We start from the raw sequence: 16,993 nt of genomic DNA, 5'->3' as shown, positions 1-16,993 counted from the left end.
GAATTTTAATATGATGTCATTTATTCTGGACGGTATTTGTTGTTTCATTCTGGAGGATGGGTTTTGTTTTGTTTTGTTTTTATTTTTTCTTTCAGTTTCCATTGTCATCTTCGAGGACAAAGAGACAGTGTCATTAGCCTGTTGTGAAAGAGATCAAAAATGGAACATTTGCTTGCATGAGGCGAGCAAGAGAGGCCCTAAAACATGGCAGGTCAAATGTAAACAGGAAATTATGAACCCCAAAAGATTTTGAAGAGCCCTGTAGAAACCGATATCCAAACCTATAGTAAAAGGGACTTGAAATACATCAAAAGCAGGAAGACAACTAGACAATCAGTGGGACCTCTTGATAACACAGATATGAAAGAGTCACTTGGAGATGACAAGGCTATGAAAGGGAAGTTCAGTGAAGCCTCTGCATTAGCCCTTATTGCTGAAATGTTGTACAGTTTCTCATACCTTGCCCATTCCTTATAGTGGGATGGTCAGAAAAGCTGGATTAATTTAAAGTAAATATACAAGAATATTAGACCAACTGGTAAATTAGATGTTAATAAGTAACTAGGGTGGGAATCCTGAAAGAACACAATGGTGAAATTACAGAACTGCTGGCCATGGTGCGTAACCTGTCGTTTCAAACAGCCCCTGTGCCAGAGGGCTGGCAAGTTGCAATGTAATTCCTAGCTACAGAAAAAGGGGTCACCAGGGGATCCTGGGTACTACGGGCTAAGGAGTCTTGAGTTCTTTTCCTGGTGCAGTAGTTGCCTTTATTAAAGAATAAGATCACTGACTACATGGACAAAGGTGGGCTGTTGGGAAGGAGTCAGCATGGCTTCAGTAGTGTCCTAAACAAACGGGATCTGGTAAATACAGTATCTTTGGATTTTAAATCTTTGACAAAGTTCCACATTAAAGAATATTTGAGAAGCTATGTTCACACAGGACTGCAGAACAGCCTTTTTATGGTTTGAAAGCTGGTTAAAGGATAGAAAGCAAAAGGTGGAGCTCAACAGTTGCTTTTCAGGATGGAGAAGGGTCAGCAGTGTGGTTCTCCAAGGAATGATGATGGTGTTTTGTTCAACATTTTCATCAATGTCTGGAGGAAAAGAGTAAACTCTGAGATTTCCAACTCTGCAGATGATGTTAAGCTCTTTTGGATTAGCAAGTGTTGTCTCAACAGCTAGGAACTCCAGAAGGACCTCACAAAACTGAGTGACTGGGCAAAATGTTAGCTGATGGACTTCATTGTGGATAAATGTAAGGTAGTGCAAGTATGGAAAAATAGCCTATACTATGCTTACAAGATACCAGACTTGCAACTGGCAGTTACAGATCTGGAGAAAGATCTTGGTGTCATTGGTTACCGTAGTCTTAAGTTATTGGCTCTATAAAAATAGTAGGAAAAAAGCCAGCTAGATCTTGGGCTTAGGTGGTTGGACCCAGTAGGGCATTTTTATGTTTTTATGTGATGAAGTTGTGTCAGTAAGTAATTTTTCACAGCTGCACCCCACCTTGTGTGCCACAGTAACATGGAAAAATTCTGTGTTCATAGGGATGCTAAAAAGGGAATGTACGCTGAAGAGAGAAGGTGTGGTTGTATTTTAGAACACTAATTATTACTCTTTTAGTTCTGCACAGGGAAACAGAGTGACTACCTGTTATGGTAGATCTGGAACAGTAACTTCGTGATAGTCACTAACAGTACATTATGAAGGTGTGTTACAGAGCTTCAGGTCTTCACTATGCTGGAAAAAAAAAGAGCTGTAAATTTAGCAGCAGGTTCCTCAGGAGTGTGTATGTCCAGTCAGCAAAAATGATCCCTACCGTCTGTTTTGTGGCTGGTCAAAAATACAGACTAATCTGAAACTCTAATATGAGTTTCTTCTTGAAAAGCAACAGATTAATAATTGACAATCATTCTGTCAAATAATTGCCAATAAATATATGCAGGAAAAATTCATGAGCTTTTTAATTAGATAAGTGGTTTTAACTGATATGTATATCAAATTATTTGTTTGTTACAATAGCACCTCACATTATTAAAATTTCAAAAATGGCTTACTGGTTTTATTTTCCTTTTAAATTTCAGCAATCCTGTGTAAGAAAAATGGATTGGTCAGTGTAATTTCTGTTTAGTGATTCTCTGGTCTAAGTACAAGGTAAAAGTTTTGTGATGCCCTAATTCCCAGTGCTTAACTCAATCCAAAGTAGGTTTTTCTAGATTTCAAAAATGAACTTTCAAAAAACTTTTCCTATGTGACAGTGTTACCAGAAATGAAACGTGTCTTACGAAAACTGAAAGGTTTGAATACAAGGTTAACCTAAATATGAGGTTACTTTTGCTGATCGTAAACGATGACTATGATGATTAAAGGGAATTTCATAGCTGAAAGTCAAAAGAACTTAATACTTACAAAATGCTGACAAAAAATAGCCAATCTCAAAATAAAATAATGGAAGTTGAGGGACTGATGCCACACCATTCAAGTCAGTAAGAGGTTTTCCATTCACTTGGACAGGAGCAGAGACAATTCCCTGAAGAACACTTCTGTTATCAATTGCTTCAAACAAACTAATATTTCCGCATGCAAAGAAGAATTTACTGTCAAAGAAACCCCTGAACCTACGGAAGTACATGTCATAGCAGTCGTGGTAAAATGGTACTGACCAGCATAGCACAATAAGGTGTCCTGGTACCGCCACAGAAAAGGAGGACTTGTGCTGCTCCTTGCTTTGCACTGTGAACTGCTTCTAATTTTCTGAAAAAAAGAGCTTGCTTTGAAGTACTGTAAGCTTGAAATTTTTGGCAGGTCACTTGAGGAAATGCTGGTATGCATTTAAGTGTCTCATGCATCTACTCACTGATACTCTGTTAAATTTAATGAGCACATATGTATCTATTAAAATAGACCTTGAACTCAAAAACTTAAGCTAGGCACTTAAAGAAACACGTCCTGTCTGCTCTGCCGCTTCTAAATCATCTTTTATCATTGGTAGATGATATAAGTGAGCCTGACACCAAACAGGGGTCAGATACAGTTTCAGGAAACTGTCGTATCCTTCTTCACGTCATTAATAATAGAAGGAGCGTGCACAGCCAGGAAGCGGGAGCTTGGGCTGTTTTCACTATTACTCAACAGGAGGGAAACATGGATTTCTCTGTTTTGCCAAACAACAACCATCCTGATAAATTCCTACAACTGGAGGTGAAGTCTTTAGTGAAAAACCCTGCCTTCCTCCAAGCCAGCCTGGCAAAATTCCCAGAAGCAGCTTTACCTGGAGTGCAGCGGTGGCACAACAGAGTCTATTTACAGGTAAGGACTAACAGAGGCTGACTTTTTTCCTGATTTTTCTACCTCGGTTGGGGTATCTGGAGACAAACAACATGCAAGTCTGAGCCTTCTGCTATTGATTCAGCTTCCAGTGTCCCCACTGAATCCACACCACTGATATCCCTGGAAGTTTTCCCATTGACTTCAGGGAGGGTCAGGCTCCAGGAGAAGGGTCACCATCTTTGTGGTGGTCCACCTACTTTATTTAAATACGTTAGGCTTTTTACTGCTTGTTGTAGCATTTTCATAGCATTTCCCAGCAAGTCTCTTAATAACAAATTGCATTTAGTTGTACTAAGGGGGCTGATGAACCTCCCCCACTAAAGAAATTCGAGGTAGGAGAAAGATGGGAAAAGAAGTCCATGGGAGATAAAAATCAGGCTTAAACCTAAAATCCAGGCTGTATTCCCCTAACCCAATGAAGTGCTATACGGCATTAGAGATTCTTGCTAGTATCTTGCTGGCTTATATGTCTGCATAGTTTACAGCAGCTTCCTCTGTTTTGCCTTGTTTTTCTGCTTTCACCTTTCTGCTACCCTGATAGAAGACTGTTTTAAGTGTGGAACGTACTGACCGTGTTAATGCAAATTCCTATAGGGAGGCAGTAGCAGTTTCTTGGTAAATCTGCCCTGTGCGCTGGAGGCCCTGGAGCTCAGGGGGAAGACGTTGAGCTGTGGATGAGAAGCAGCCCAGCTGCATCAGCTCACACCCCGCCGAGGCCCCGCTTCCTACTTCCCCGGCGCTCTTTTCCGGCCGCCCCGGGAGCCCTGGGCCTTTCCCACCCCTAATATGAGTGCAAGCTCCCAGCTCTGGTTCTCGTCATGGGACGGGGAAGCGTGTCAGCAGCTGTGGGGACCGGCGAGGGGCTGGTGTCCTGGCGGTCCTTAGGGTGGGGGTCCAACACCTGAGGGGATTGAGGAGAAGGAGCCTACAACGCTCAGCCTGGGGAGGGGAAGAGAAAGCTGTAAAGTCTCCCGCAGCTGCTTCCAGCCCTGCTGCTCCCTCTCCGCTGTTTCTCCTCCGCTCCCTGCCAGCCCGGGGTCCAGGCCTCTTCCGCAGATCAGCGTCCCGCCCCCCCCCCCCCAATCCCCTTTTCTCCCCTGCTGGGGGTTTTGCCGGCAGCTCCCTTTCCAGCACGGGGACGGTCTCTGGAAATGCTATTCGCAATGCAGCATGCTTCGTACCGGGGCACAACCTCTTCTTTTAAGCACGGTCATTAGTGTGTTCGAGGAGTTCAGATAAAATTCAGTGTGCCTCCTCACTCATGAACTCGCCTCCTTTTCCTTTTCTTCGCTGACAATGAAATAAAGGGAAAAGCATTGATGAGTTCCAGACGTTAGTGCAAACATGATGGCACTGACGGCACAGGAATAACATGTTGTGCTCGAAGATGAGAGAGCTAATGGGGTTAAGGGTTAGGTAATTCAGAAATGGAAACGGGGCAGGGGGGAGGCGAATGCATTTCTGAACATATGTGGGTGACCCCGGGGCTCCTGAAGTCATTAAACCTGGAGAGTAGGTCCCTGCTCAGGAATTCATTTTTTTTTAAGAAACTACTACTACTTGCGGCTCCCTCCGTAAAGTGACTTTGTATTTGTGGGCTCTTCCAGACCTTTATCATAAGATTGTGCAAATTGAAAGTGCTCTTAAGTGCTTACAGGTTTCCTCCACCTGTAAGTATTTTAATTTATTTCCATTATAAAAAGCAGCTTGATGTAACAGCAATTTGTATTTCTGATGAAAAAGATGTTGCTCTTTCTCCTTACTTTCCTCTTCTGGGCCTGAGTAGTTTTCCTTCTTAGTGTATATTTTCATCATCTACTTTAAATAAAATAGTTTGTAAAGCAGTTCAGGAATCTTGGCCCTCCCTTGTGAAAAGCAGCATAAAAAGCACAGACTGGGTCTTCTGCAAATAGCTAGTCACAGACCGCTTTCTGATTGTCCCCAAAGCTTTCAGTCCTGCTGGACTCTCTGCCCCACATTATGTTTTTAGTGCTCAGAATACACCCAATTAATCGTCTTTATCTGCTGTTGCGAGCCAAGTTGCATCGCTCTCCTTCAGTCTATCTGGTCATTTGCTGGAATTCCCAGACTTTTCTTTCCTGCCTGTATTCTCCGCTTTTCCCTGTTTCTGGAAGAGCATTTTGCTTTTGAATGCCATGCTACTTCTTTTCACTGCTGTTGGTGCTTAGGAATTCACAACCCTCTACAAATTTTGCCACTGCATGTGTAACAGCACCTGTGCCAAGTGCACTCCTAACCTCTCCTGGTCTCTTATCTAAGCATAGCGCCTGTGTTTCAGGTCATTCCCTTGCGTGCATTTTGAAGTCGGCAAGATGAGGTTTTCACCTCTTAGCTACGTCCTGGGTTACAGTCACTCGTTCGTCCCTTGGCTCGGACCGGCATTACATACTTCCTCTGTTCCCTTATCCTTCCCTAGACATCTGCAACTGGCCACGGCCAGACACCAGCTGCAAGGTTGGCGGGAGCTTTGGTCTGACTCCGTACAGCAGTTTTTATATAATGTACTCGCAACCCTGCAGATCTCTGCAGTGAATGATGGACAAAACAGCTTTCTTCAAATAAATAGTTATTTATTAGGACAGAAGTACTCCAGACACTCTATAATGAAAGTAGTCAGTATGAACGCCTCCTTTTCTCTAATATGGCTGTTCCTGAGTCCTATCATTTAGGGCCAAAGTTTTACAACCATCTTCTGGCCTCCTATTCATGTCAGATTGGCTCCCAGGTTACTTTGTGGTACATGATACTGCTTCACATCTCTGGAAAGTGCATCTGATTCCCTTCACTTCTTTTGATAAGAAACCTTGCATTCACAGGCGTGAAGCATCCTTGAAGTGAGCTGTCTGCCCTATTGGCTTTCACATCTGCTTGCCCACTCATGGCGAGTCTTCCCGACTACTTTTCCACCGCACCCTCTGTTAGATTGGGTGAACAGAAAACTTATATAGGAAATTCAAAAGATCTAATAACTATTTATTCTGATAAATAAGTTTTGGTTATTGATCGAATGCCTTACAATACCTATACAGCTGTTACAATTACTACAGGGATTGATTGAGGTCACTGCCTAGCTGCTTTTTGTCCGTCAGACCTTTTTGTCTGCCTTAGGAATGGGTCTTTATAAAAGAAAAATGCCCTTCCCTGTGCTGGGAGCGCTCTCCAGGGTGTGCTGCCATGCTTTGCGCAGCAGAAGGTTGCAATTCTCCACAAATTACTTGCTAATATAATAATCACCCGCTTTCATTGGGCTTGAGGAGGTTGTTGCAAAACGATTCCTGCAATACGTGGTGGCCCAAGTTTCTCAAGCCTTTGAGAGCAGCCTTCTCTGGGTACGGCTTGCAGACGTAGCGGCGCACCCGCAGCCTTTGCTGCTTTGGTTAATGACCCCTGCCTGCCGGCCACGGCCAGCGGCCAAGGCTGTGCGGTGCCCCGGGGCAGCCGGGACGCACAGGAAGACAGCCGAGGTGGCGGCGGGAGGCACTGCGTGGCGGAGGGCCGGGCTCCCTCCCTCCCTCCTGTTCCCGCCGAGCTTCTCGCCTTTTGGGCTTCGCGCTGCGGAAACTGCTTGTCGTTCAGGCTTCTCGTTGATCCCTTCTAGGGGGGATCTAGGTCCTGGGGTGGAACCAACATTTTCTCTCTGCAGATCTCGAGGCTTTTCACAGGCTCCTCTTCCCGGCTGTGTCAGCTCTCTGTGTCTCTTGGGCCAAACTGTTCTCAGTGAGAAATCAGTTAAAAGCACTAACAACTTCCTTGCTGGTGAGTTGCCTGTTGATTGGCAGTTGAGCATTTTTCATCTCATTAAATGAGTATTTCTTCAATACATTTCAACTACAATTTCTCATTTTGTTCATAACTACTGTTGCTTTGACTTTTAGGTATTCTCTACTTCCATTTGGTGAAGAGTGACACAAACTACATGCTCTAATTTCTGCTTTAGAGTAGAGCTGTTCCACCCTCACTCAAGCTTGCTCCTCAGACTCAGCGAATATCAGTTGTGTAATGGATATGGACACCTCAGTTTACAGTACTTTCCCCTTTCTTTAAACATTTATTCTCCTGAATCAGAATCAAGGAACAGAAATCTGTGAAAACAGTGCTGGAAGATGTTGCAGATGTTAAAAGAAGAAATGTGCAGTTTTCCACTTGAATTAATACTTGCAGATATATTTTAATGCTCTAATCTCCTTCTGTTTCTCTGTTTTTTGTGTAAATACATATGTTTCATGCAATCTGCTTCTCCATATCATTTCTTCGACCTAAATCTTTTTTTGTCTGTGCTTCAAACTTCTCTCTTTCCTTTTTCCTAACTAGTCTCTAGGACATAGCTACTGCAAAAGTTTCACCACCAAGCATTCAGCAGCACTCAAGCATATTCTCCTCATTAACTTGGCACTTCTACATCTGCCCTCCAAAGCCTTCTCCTGCCCCCGTTTCCAGTTCTCATGGTAAAATCTCGTTGCCCCTCCCATCATATTTCCTTGCTAGTTTTCCTCCGGAGTACCACATTCTCCCGGTCTCATGTTTTGTTGCCCATGAGAAGGAAGGTAGTCCTCAGGCAACGGAGCAAAAAAAAAGTTTTGCCACAAAGCACTCTTTATGAACAAGTTTTGCATCATGCCTTTTATTCACAGTTTTGGAGCCTTTTTATTTAAAACAGCTTTAAAAATTACTGTCAAGTCACATTCTTTTCACAACATGTTAGCCTAAGGAGACTGAACATCCCCTGGTGTGACAGTTTGCCTTTTTCAGCAAAATGTTCTCCAAGTTCAACTATCTAGCAAGCCTGAGGGAAGCATCATTAAGGTCGCTGACAACTTTTAAATAAGAAATAAATAAAATAAAATAAAATAAAATAAAATGCAGTCAGAAAGAAATGACAGTTAAAAACATCAGCTCGACTGAAATCTGGCCAGCAGAATCCAGTGGGCTTCAGTGCCAGCTGCAACTGCAATGCAAAAAGAGTAATATTGTCAGGGGATATGTCAAGGTTAAGGAATGACATATGGAAATTATGAACTAATAGAGGGCCTGGGACGGCACTGAGGATCCACCCACCTACTAATGATAATTATTGATGGGAAACAAGCTTAGTCACTTGTGCATGATTTGGTGATAAGAATGCCAGCGTGATGCTTCCTCCCAGGGTTGCTTAGACAAAGGCTGTTGTTTTCTCTTCTCCTTCTTTCCATTTTAAAGGAAACCAATCCTTCCACTCTGTTCTACACCTGCCTGCCCCAGACTGACTCACATGTGTCTATGCTTGCGCATGGACATTGAGGCATAAGGTATGTGATGATACAGTATTGCAGCTGGCTCCCACCGAAAGTGGAAGCTCACCCCCCCACCGCTGCGGCCCCTCTCCCTTAGTGTGCTGCCTCTGTGCTTGTCTCGCCCTACTCAGCCCAGTAAGGTGGCAGAAAAATTACCCAAGCAAACGAAAGCAAATAGTTTTCTACCAGCTTGGGGAGCTGCACTGGTTGGTGCAGTGTCAGGGCAGCCCCAGAGCCAGTGTGTGGGAAGAGGTGGGACCCCATGAGCCAGGAGCAGTGCAAGGAAGAGCGGGATGTGCCCCAGCAGCAGCGAGCCCTTTGGGTACTCAAATCTGCCCATCCTCTGGCACTGTAGGGCTGGAGATCTGAGTATAAGTGAAGTACCCTGAAAGTTTCTGGGAAAGAGGTCATATTCGGTAGTTGTCCGTGTACAGAAATTTGTCAGGTCTGAGCCTCTCCATCAGCTGTTTATCACGTATACTCCTGCCTTTATGAGTATATGGCAGGGGGGTACTGTCCACACTGTGATTGCTGAGGAGCAGAAGGCTCTGGAGTACAATACGTCTTCCACACACCTACCACAAGCACACCATGTCAGATGAAGATTCCCCTTTCTCAAAGCAAGGGTTTTCCTAGGGACAAAGCAGCTAATGGGAAGTGTTATTTGCTAACAAGGAAAACTCAATTTACACTGCAATGATAATTTACACTGCTGAAGAGCAGTCCTGAGACACAGGGTAGGTATTAGTGTGAGGCAATGGCTGTGTCAGGAATAGGTCTGTTGGGGAAGCTGGCAAAAGGCTGGAACCGCAAAGCAGTAACAGATTAATTCAAAGTTTCAGGGAGGAAAACATTATGGTGAATTGAAATGTTGGACAGCTTGAACTAGATGGTCTAATGGCCTTCCTCTTTGCAATCAGACTGGAAAAGATTGTAACTACAGCCTTACCAAATCTGAAAAGACTCTTCATCTGTGGTAAGCAGCAGCTTGTGAGTTCTCCAAAAATCAGATCCCACCAGGGGCATTTCTCCCCCTCCATTGCCATCCCCCTCTTCTAAGTAGTCTGATTTAATTATTGCTGTTGCTGGGGTGCTGCTCAGATTTTTAATTACCTTTCAGTTCTGACAATGCCTGAACTAAGGACTTTTCCTCCAGTCAAATGTAGGGCCCCTTTGACATCCCGACACAGATTTAGCATTCAATAACATGAACAGAGTGGTGAATCGCACCCCTGCTGTTTGAGGTGCAGCTCCAGGAAAGCCAGGCCTTATATATATATATCTCCTTATCCCTCTGCTCTGTTCAGCTTTCATCCTTACAACTCTGCTTCTGCATCACACTCCCTTGGTTTTCATCAGAACTGCAGGCTCCACTGCGGTGCTCCATTACACTGTCTTTCTAAAACAGAGGCTCTTCTTCCAGCAAACGTTATAATGCCAGTTCATATTAACAGAAGAGTTTGACGTTCCTATTGTACCCATGTGCTTTGAACAGTCAGGCCCCCTTATTTCACTGTAGATGTTTGCCAGGACAAGAGAAATTGGTGCATGTGTAATTTTTTAAAACGGTTTTATTATATTACAGATGATAACTCTGGAATGGGACCTGTGTCAGAGGCAAATGAAGATGAAAGCCACCTTCTGTTCTAACTTGTGTCTTACAGAGAGAAAAGAGAAATGTCACGGAGCTGCCTTGCTTAGAATTGAGCACGGTCAGCCAAGAAATGATAGACAAAGCACTTGGGAAACACATAACACCCATCACCCTTAAATCCACCATCAAAAGCAACCCCTTGTACAGCGATATCCACATGGATGGTGACTGCGAGGAGAAGAAAAAGACTCCTTCCTGGACTGCGCAAGACTTTGACAGGCATTCACTGCACTCCAACTTGGCCAGTAACATCAAGGTAATGTGCTGCTGAAGTGTATTTGAGCAAAAAGTAAAGTGCTAAGGAAGGTGCGTGTACGTGAACCACTATATAGCATGTTCTGCTCTCTCCATGGTAGGATTCCAGAAGTGAATATGAACATATTTTCCTGTACAGACATGACACTAACAGGAGTCTGATCAGAAAAAGAAGTCTACATCTCTGGTTAGACTTCAGCAGTTTCAGTTCTGCTGAAGACAACCTCTGTGACTAGAGAAAGTCTTCAACCGCAACACCCCATAACTCAGTTTCCCCATCTATAAAACAGCTACAGTATAGTTTTTACCTCACATGAGAAAAATACAGGGGAGATCCATAAATGAGGTACTAACATACTAGATGGTCACAAAAATATCCATTTAAATAACGTCATTCTGTTCATCAATTAACATACATTTCCTCAGCCTTACCTACACCATGCAGACTCCTTCCTTCTGTGACACAGATCACTTTTACGGTTATCTTTGGTTGGTTTTTTTTTTTACTGTTCCTTTTTTTGGAAGGTGACTCGGATCGGCATTTGTAAATTAGCATCTCTTCTTTGACATGGTTTCTTCTGGGTCTTTTAATCACTTTTCAATGGCTGGTGTCCTACGTTTGGTTTCTGGCTAAAAAGTGTGGTTTTAATTTTCCCCAGTGGAACAACATTTGCAGTATCTGGCAAGTAGTGCAACCTATGTTCAAGTGAAAGTCTCTTGCATTTATGTTATGATGCCTTAAATTCATTAATCACAATCTGATGATAGCCAGAATACTTCTAGCTGTGGTCGAATGACTTTATGTGCAAGACAGAGGAACTGAGTTCATTTTCTGATTTTTCTTTTAGGAAAATCCTAATGATCTACAGTTCTGGATGGGGGATATTTATACTCCTGGGTATGATACCTTGTTAAAAAAGAAAGAGAGAGAAAAAAAACATTCCAAATGTTGCCGAATCATCCTGCTCACGGTACTAGCTGTTTGCATCCTGACTACCATAGTCACACTCAGCGTTTTACTTACTTAATGCAGCCAAATACTGTTGATCGGAGTTTTTCAATAAATATTTTTATTAAGCTATTCCCCTCCCTTGTTTTATTTGGATTCCAAAATTTTTGTCACAAATACAATTTGTTTGACATCACTATTTTATAATGTTCCTGTGCAGCATACGGAATTGATCCTGAAAAGAAACAAATACTCTGAGCACAACAGATCTTGCCTTATGGGTATAATTAAAAAGAAAACTATAAATAAGCTACTTTTCATAATGCCTTATTCTTTTGACTAGTGATTTGGGCCAGATCCAATCTCCAGTATGGTACATATGGTCAGAATAAGCAACAATTTGACTATTTGCTCTAGTAAATATGCACCATCGTGTTCACCTTTTTACACTGGCTATGGTTAGAATATAGAAAAATATGACAAAGTGGCATTCAAGATATCCCAAATGAAAAATTGCACATTACTAGTGACTGAATGTATTGCTGCAGCAATTCAGCACTTATCAAAAAGCTGTCCTAAATGCATAAATGTTTCCTTACGCTTTTTCAGAGGAGAAAAAGAAAAAAACAGACCTTGAAATCTTTGAAATTCCATCAGAAGAATTATCTGAGACAGGGTTTCTTCACCCCTGTGTCATGTTCATTGAACATGTAGCACCTCTGTCACCCCAAAAGAGAGAGTGTCAATATTTTTTTAATCTGCCATGTCAAAAACTGGAGCAAAATTTGTGGAGTACTAGAGTATAAACTGGAATTAGAGTATACAGTGAAAAGATTAAAGACTAAGTGATATAGCCGTGCCGTGAAAAAGGTCCTTTGTAAAGGAAAGGAACAAAAATAAATGGTAAGAGAACTCAGACAATTAAGTTCATGCACCTCGGAATAACTAGGAGAATGAAAACACGAGATGAAATGGCAGTATTTAATGAGAAAATAAAAAGTGAATGGGCAAAGAGAGAAGCATTTAAATTACTTTTCTCTCCAAAACACACCCCATGTGCTGCAGACCCCTTATACCTCTACATTAGAGCAAAGGGCTATGCTACTCACTCGCACAAGGGAATCTCACAGGGGCACGAAAGCCAGGAAGTTGGTTTTATATCAGGGCTGCCTCTCTTTGCACAAAAAGTGCTTTGAAATAGGGCAGGAATAGGATAAAGGTGGGAGGGTGTATATTGCCCCCTGTGAATCCTGGACATGCTCTATTTAAGCCTCGCGTGGTTTTGTGCTTTAACTTAGGTTGGGGTGGATTCATCTTCAGGCATGGGATGACAGGAAGGTAAGCGGTTTTAATTCCCCGCTTCCTTGCCTGGTTTACGCCATAACTTTGTCCTTAACCTAGTTTGTTCCACAACTGCTTTGAAGACCCAGCTTAAAACAACATGGTGCTTTAATCTGGTGACCAGGCAACAGCAAAAGTGTAGCTGCATTTTAATGCAAAGCCATTGGCATAAAATTAGTACCTACTTTATAAAATTGAATGGTGCTGTAAATGTATTGGGGAACTTGGTTTCCTGGCTTGCTGTAGTTTTAGCGTAGACAGGCTTTTTGTCTGAAAGATCAGATCCATCCAGCTTATGGGAGTAAGAGCTTAGAAGCATTTTACAAGACTAATAGCCGACATTATGAAGTAATTATTCACATTAAAGCAACAATACTTAACTGTTTTTTCCAGCCCGAGTACATTTGCTTTATGTGCATTGCATACAATGCAGAAACATATTTTTGTAAATTATTGAGGCCTGTAGGCGGGAAGCCTAAAAGCAAAGAGCACTGTAATTTCCAGGAAAACGGCCAATAATGAGAGTTTCTTAACGGCATTGCTCTCTGAGGGTTTAGCAGCGGGGATAAAATCGTTTTCTCCATAAGTCCATTACTGGCTGCTTCAGTCCGGTTGCGCTGCTGTCATCTAGCGGGGAGTCAGCAAAGGCGAAAAAGCTTCCAGACGCCTTTGGCGGCTTTGCTGTAATTCGCTTTTTGGGGGATTTTTTTTTTTTCCTCTCCTTTTGCGACTTTGTTCATGCGGCCTCCTTTGCTGCCACCTGGTGGGGGAGGGCGGAGGGCAGTCAACAAGCATTGACTACTTTGGGGGGGAGGGGGGGAATAGATTGAGAGATGACAAAAGACCTCTTTGCAAGGCGGGTGGAGCATGAGAATCCTTCGGACAATTTACTTCTCTAAAAACAACTGAGGAGACACCGCTGCTTTACCCATTGGATGAAATATTCGGCTAGACGTGTTGTATATGAACAATTTTATTTTGTGGTTGGCAGGATTGCTTTGTCTTGCTGTTTTTAGTGCTTGACTTTTTAAAATTTATCAGTGACGGGTGACTGAAGCAAAAAAAGCCATCGTGTAACCCTTGGGATGAGGATTGGTGTTTGGAAAATTGAATGTTCAGTGTATTCCAAAAGTGCTTTTAAAGCTAGAAGAGTAAAACAGCTCTAGTAGGTAATGGCATTTAAACTGGACATACAACATTTTTTCCATAGTAAGTAATTTCTGAGATCTAAATTCAGGGGTCTATTCCTAGCTTGAAGAGACCACTTACATGCACACTTTATTTCACTTCAATTGGATTTAAGCAGGTGCTTACAGTTGAGCAAGTAGTTCAGTTTGGATCAGAACAGGAACAGATGTTGGCATGGCTATAAATTTTTTATTCCAATGGTAATCAACTCAAATTCCAGCAAAGTCTCCTATTTAGAGTCTCATATTCTACTTAATAGCCAGTAAAAACATACATACAAAATATAGGGCCAACATGCCACCAGGTCACCCCTTGCTACATTAATATATTAATACAGTAATATTACATTACTGGCTGTAAATGTAATATTTTACAGTGTTCTCCTATACTCTGCCTTCTCCTACGAGGAGGAACAGTGTCATCTCTTTCCCTGTTCCTTGCTTTAGTTTCTCCCCACGCACCTTTGGCTACTAGTGAAGGGTATGGAAACAGCTCACCTCTTTTGCTGACTTGACCAAAAAAAAGTTCCACTGGAAGCGTGTTGCTTTTTGTCCAGTCTGGGTGCTACAGGGCAATGCTTGTCTGCGCAAAGAGTCAGCATGGAGGTGTGACATGCTCCTTCAACTATGAACAGACCAAATTGCTTGGTGGACTCCTGATCCACCCTTCACCCAGGCTCTTTGTTGAACAGACGTGTTTTACTGTAACGGGGCCTTAGAGAGAGAAAAATAAAAACACTCTGTTGCCTTTCTACTGGTAGAAAGCTAGAATTACTAGCCATGTGGGTATCAGCTGAGATTTACAGCAGCACGGGGACAAAATTTGATGAGGAACCCCAGGAGTAGGAGGTTTGTGTTAGAAAATATCGCGTTAACGTACCTCTGCTACCGACACATGGCTAGAAATCACCCCCAGGATTAGGCGGCCGCAACACCTCTCAGAGCGCTGGCAGAATAGCCATGGACTGCAGAAAACACGGGACTGCTTCCATAATCACGTAACATACTTCCCTGCTCTTTCCCCAGGTGGGTTCACATTTATATCACATTTTAACAGGTGTTTCTTTGAGGCGTAGAGACTTATCTTTTAAGCATATGTCATTTTGAGCTTGTATGACTGCACTGAATATAGCAAGAGTTGCTTAGAAATCTTCAAGTAGCTACACCTAAACAAATTTCCCTTCCATCCATCATGTTCTAAAATGTACCAGATGTTATCAGAAGAAAAAGGCTTAAATCAGCCTAAATTCACTTTGCCAGAAAGTCCGTAAATGTCAGTGAACCTGGCCTGCATTTTACACTCATTTGCCATTAAGCTGCTGTAGCCTTTCAGGTTTCACGTTAGAAGAACGTGGAACACTAAACGCTAGTTTGAACAAATAGTGTGAAATATCAAGGCTGTTACACATCTTATATGGGACCTTTCAATACGAGACAGCAGTCATTTTGTTGCACATTACGCAAAAATACACCTAGACATTTATTTTTGCAAGCTGAATTCCATCATAATTATATAAGGAAAAAAAAGTGCGAGAGCACTTGTTCACTCAGGCTCTGCCAACTTCTAATTGCACCTACAGTTTCTTTCACAAGTGATTCTGGCAACATTAGCTTCTTTCTCTCCAGCAAATACAGATTAGCCTGCGGAACTTTCTAAGAGTTGGAATTTTTTTTTTTCTTGTTTTCTTAGTACAGCCGTTCTTCCCAAACTCCTAGAACATCTTGAAAAATTTCCAGGATGACATTTCTAGCCTTCCTCTTCCTCTTTCTTCCCTTCATTCTCCCCCACCAAAAAAGTGTCAAGTTGAATAACCTGCAATAAATATTCAACTGAGTTCTCTTTTTATTTACTTTTAGTCTCTGAAGATGTGGCACGCTGGCTCCTACTTGGTTGTGAAGCTCCAGCAGGCACTATTTTGGGAAAATTACAGCTATTTCTCTACCATAGTGAAGTATAGAGTTCATCCACATAAAAGGTCTTGCAAGGCTGGTTACTTTAGTAAAGCATGTGTCTTCACAGTTTCTAGCTTAAGGCTTTGTTCTTTTTTTTTCCTGGCAATACGCTAACTAGACAAGTTTTAAAAAATGAAAAGAAGAGGGTAAGAGACGCTTTTGATTTTAATACAAGTAATGTTGCCTTGGTCACATCAGGGTGAGATTTAAAAAAAAGAAAATGCAATGGGAGTTGTGAGATCTCAAGCATTACAAAAGTTCTCTGGGCTGGGCAGAAGTTTCAATTACCATGCTCAGGTGGGTGAGGGCTGCATTAATGTTGATTTGACTGCTAAAGCATTATAAGAGCAGAACCTGTGTGAGTGTATTTCTGACTCACTATCACTGAGAGATCAGGAAGGTGCCCCCAAATCCCCCTGCCGCCAATAAGTTAAGAGACGCTTTGACAGAGGACAGACTGCAGCGTCCGCTCCAAATGGCCTTGCTCCGCTTGGTTAAGGTCTTGTAAACTGGGAATAATTCACTGGAGTACAAATTTAGGGGGCTGTAAGTCAAATAAACTTAGCACCAGCCAGACTTTTGAAACAACAGATGTGAGGGTCCCGTGGACTGTTTTCTCATGTGATTTTGGTTTCTAGCAGAAGCCTCTAGATTTAAAAAGTCTAGAGCAGCATCAAATTGTTCCAGCAGGGTCATTCCCCACTGTAACAAACAGCAGGTATAACATCAGGTGCACTGTCTCCTTTTGTCACATGAGATACATCTAAAAAGCTTTTATCACTCAGTATTTTAGGAGGATTATACTATTTTTTTGATGACAGCACTTTTCTCCTATATAGTTTCCTTTATTAAAAAAAAAAAAACTTTTTGCGCTATGTAATTTTTTTAGGATCTCCAGAGCACTTCTATAAATTCACAGCTCTGCTCTGACCTTACCTGCATCCCCGACTGGCTTACCTGCCATAACCCAATTATTTGTATTGCTTAGGAACGCAGTAATAAAAACAGGAATGACTTTTGTAACCAGG

The 16,993-nt window shown here is 42.3% G+C and overlaps 1 protein-coding gene across 2 annotated transcripts; it reads left to right on the top strand.

Moving 5' to 3' along the window:
• Positions 1–3,088: 3,088 nt before the first annotated feature.
• MINAR2 (membrane integral NOTCH2 associated receptor 2) lies at positions 3,089–11,616 on the top strand. 2 transcript variants are annotated; one of them, XM_067315922.1, is made up of 3 exons: positions 3,089–3,314; positions 10,291–10,536; positions 11,384–11,616. In XM_067315922.1, exons 1-3 carry the CDS (start codon positions 3,150–3,152, stop codon positions 11,561–11,563), a joined length of 591 nt encoding a protein of 196 aa, XP_067172023.1. In that variant the 5' UTR covers positions 3,089–3,149; the 3' UTR covers positions 11,564–11,616. The 2 variants fall into 2 exon arrangements, with proteins under 2 accessions (XP_067172023.1, XP_067172024.1); XM_067315923.1 differs by lacking the exon at positions 11,384–11,616 and adding an exon at positions 10,637–10,987.
• The last annotated feature ends 5,377 nt before the right edge of the window (positions 11,617–16,993 follow it).

Source organism: Apteryx mantelli, chromosome Z, assembly GCF_036417845.1.
Source record: "Apteryx mantelli isolate bAptMan1 chromosome Z, bAptMan1.hap1, whole genome shotgun sequence".
Taxonomy (NCBI): Eukaryota; Metazoa; Chordata; class Aves; order Apterygiformes; family Apterygidae; genus Apteryx; species Apteryx mantelli.
The sequence above is the reverse complement of the archived record's forward strand: the minus strand, read 5'-3'. Positions and strand labels throughout refer to the sequence as shown.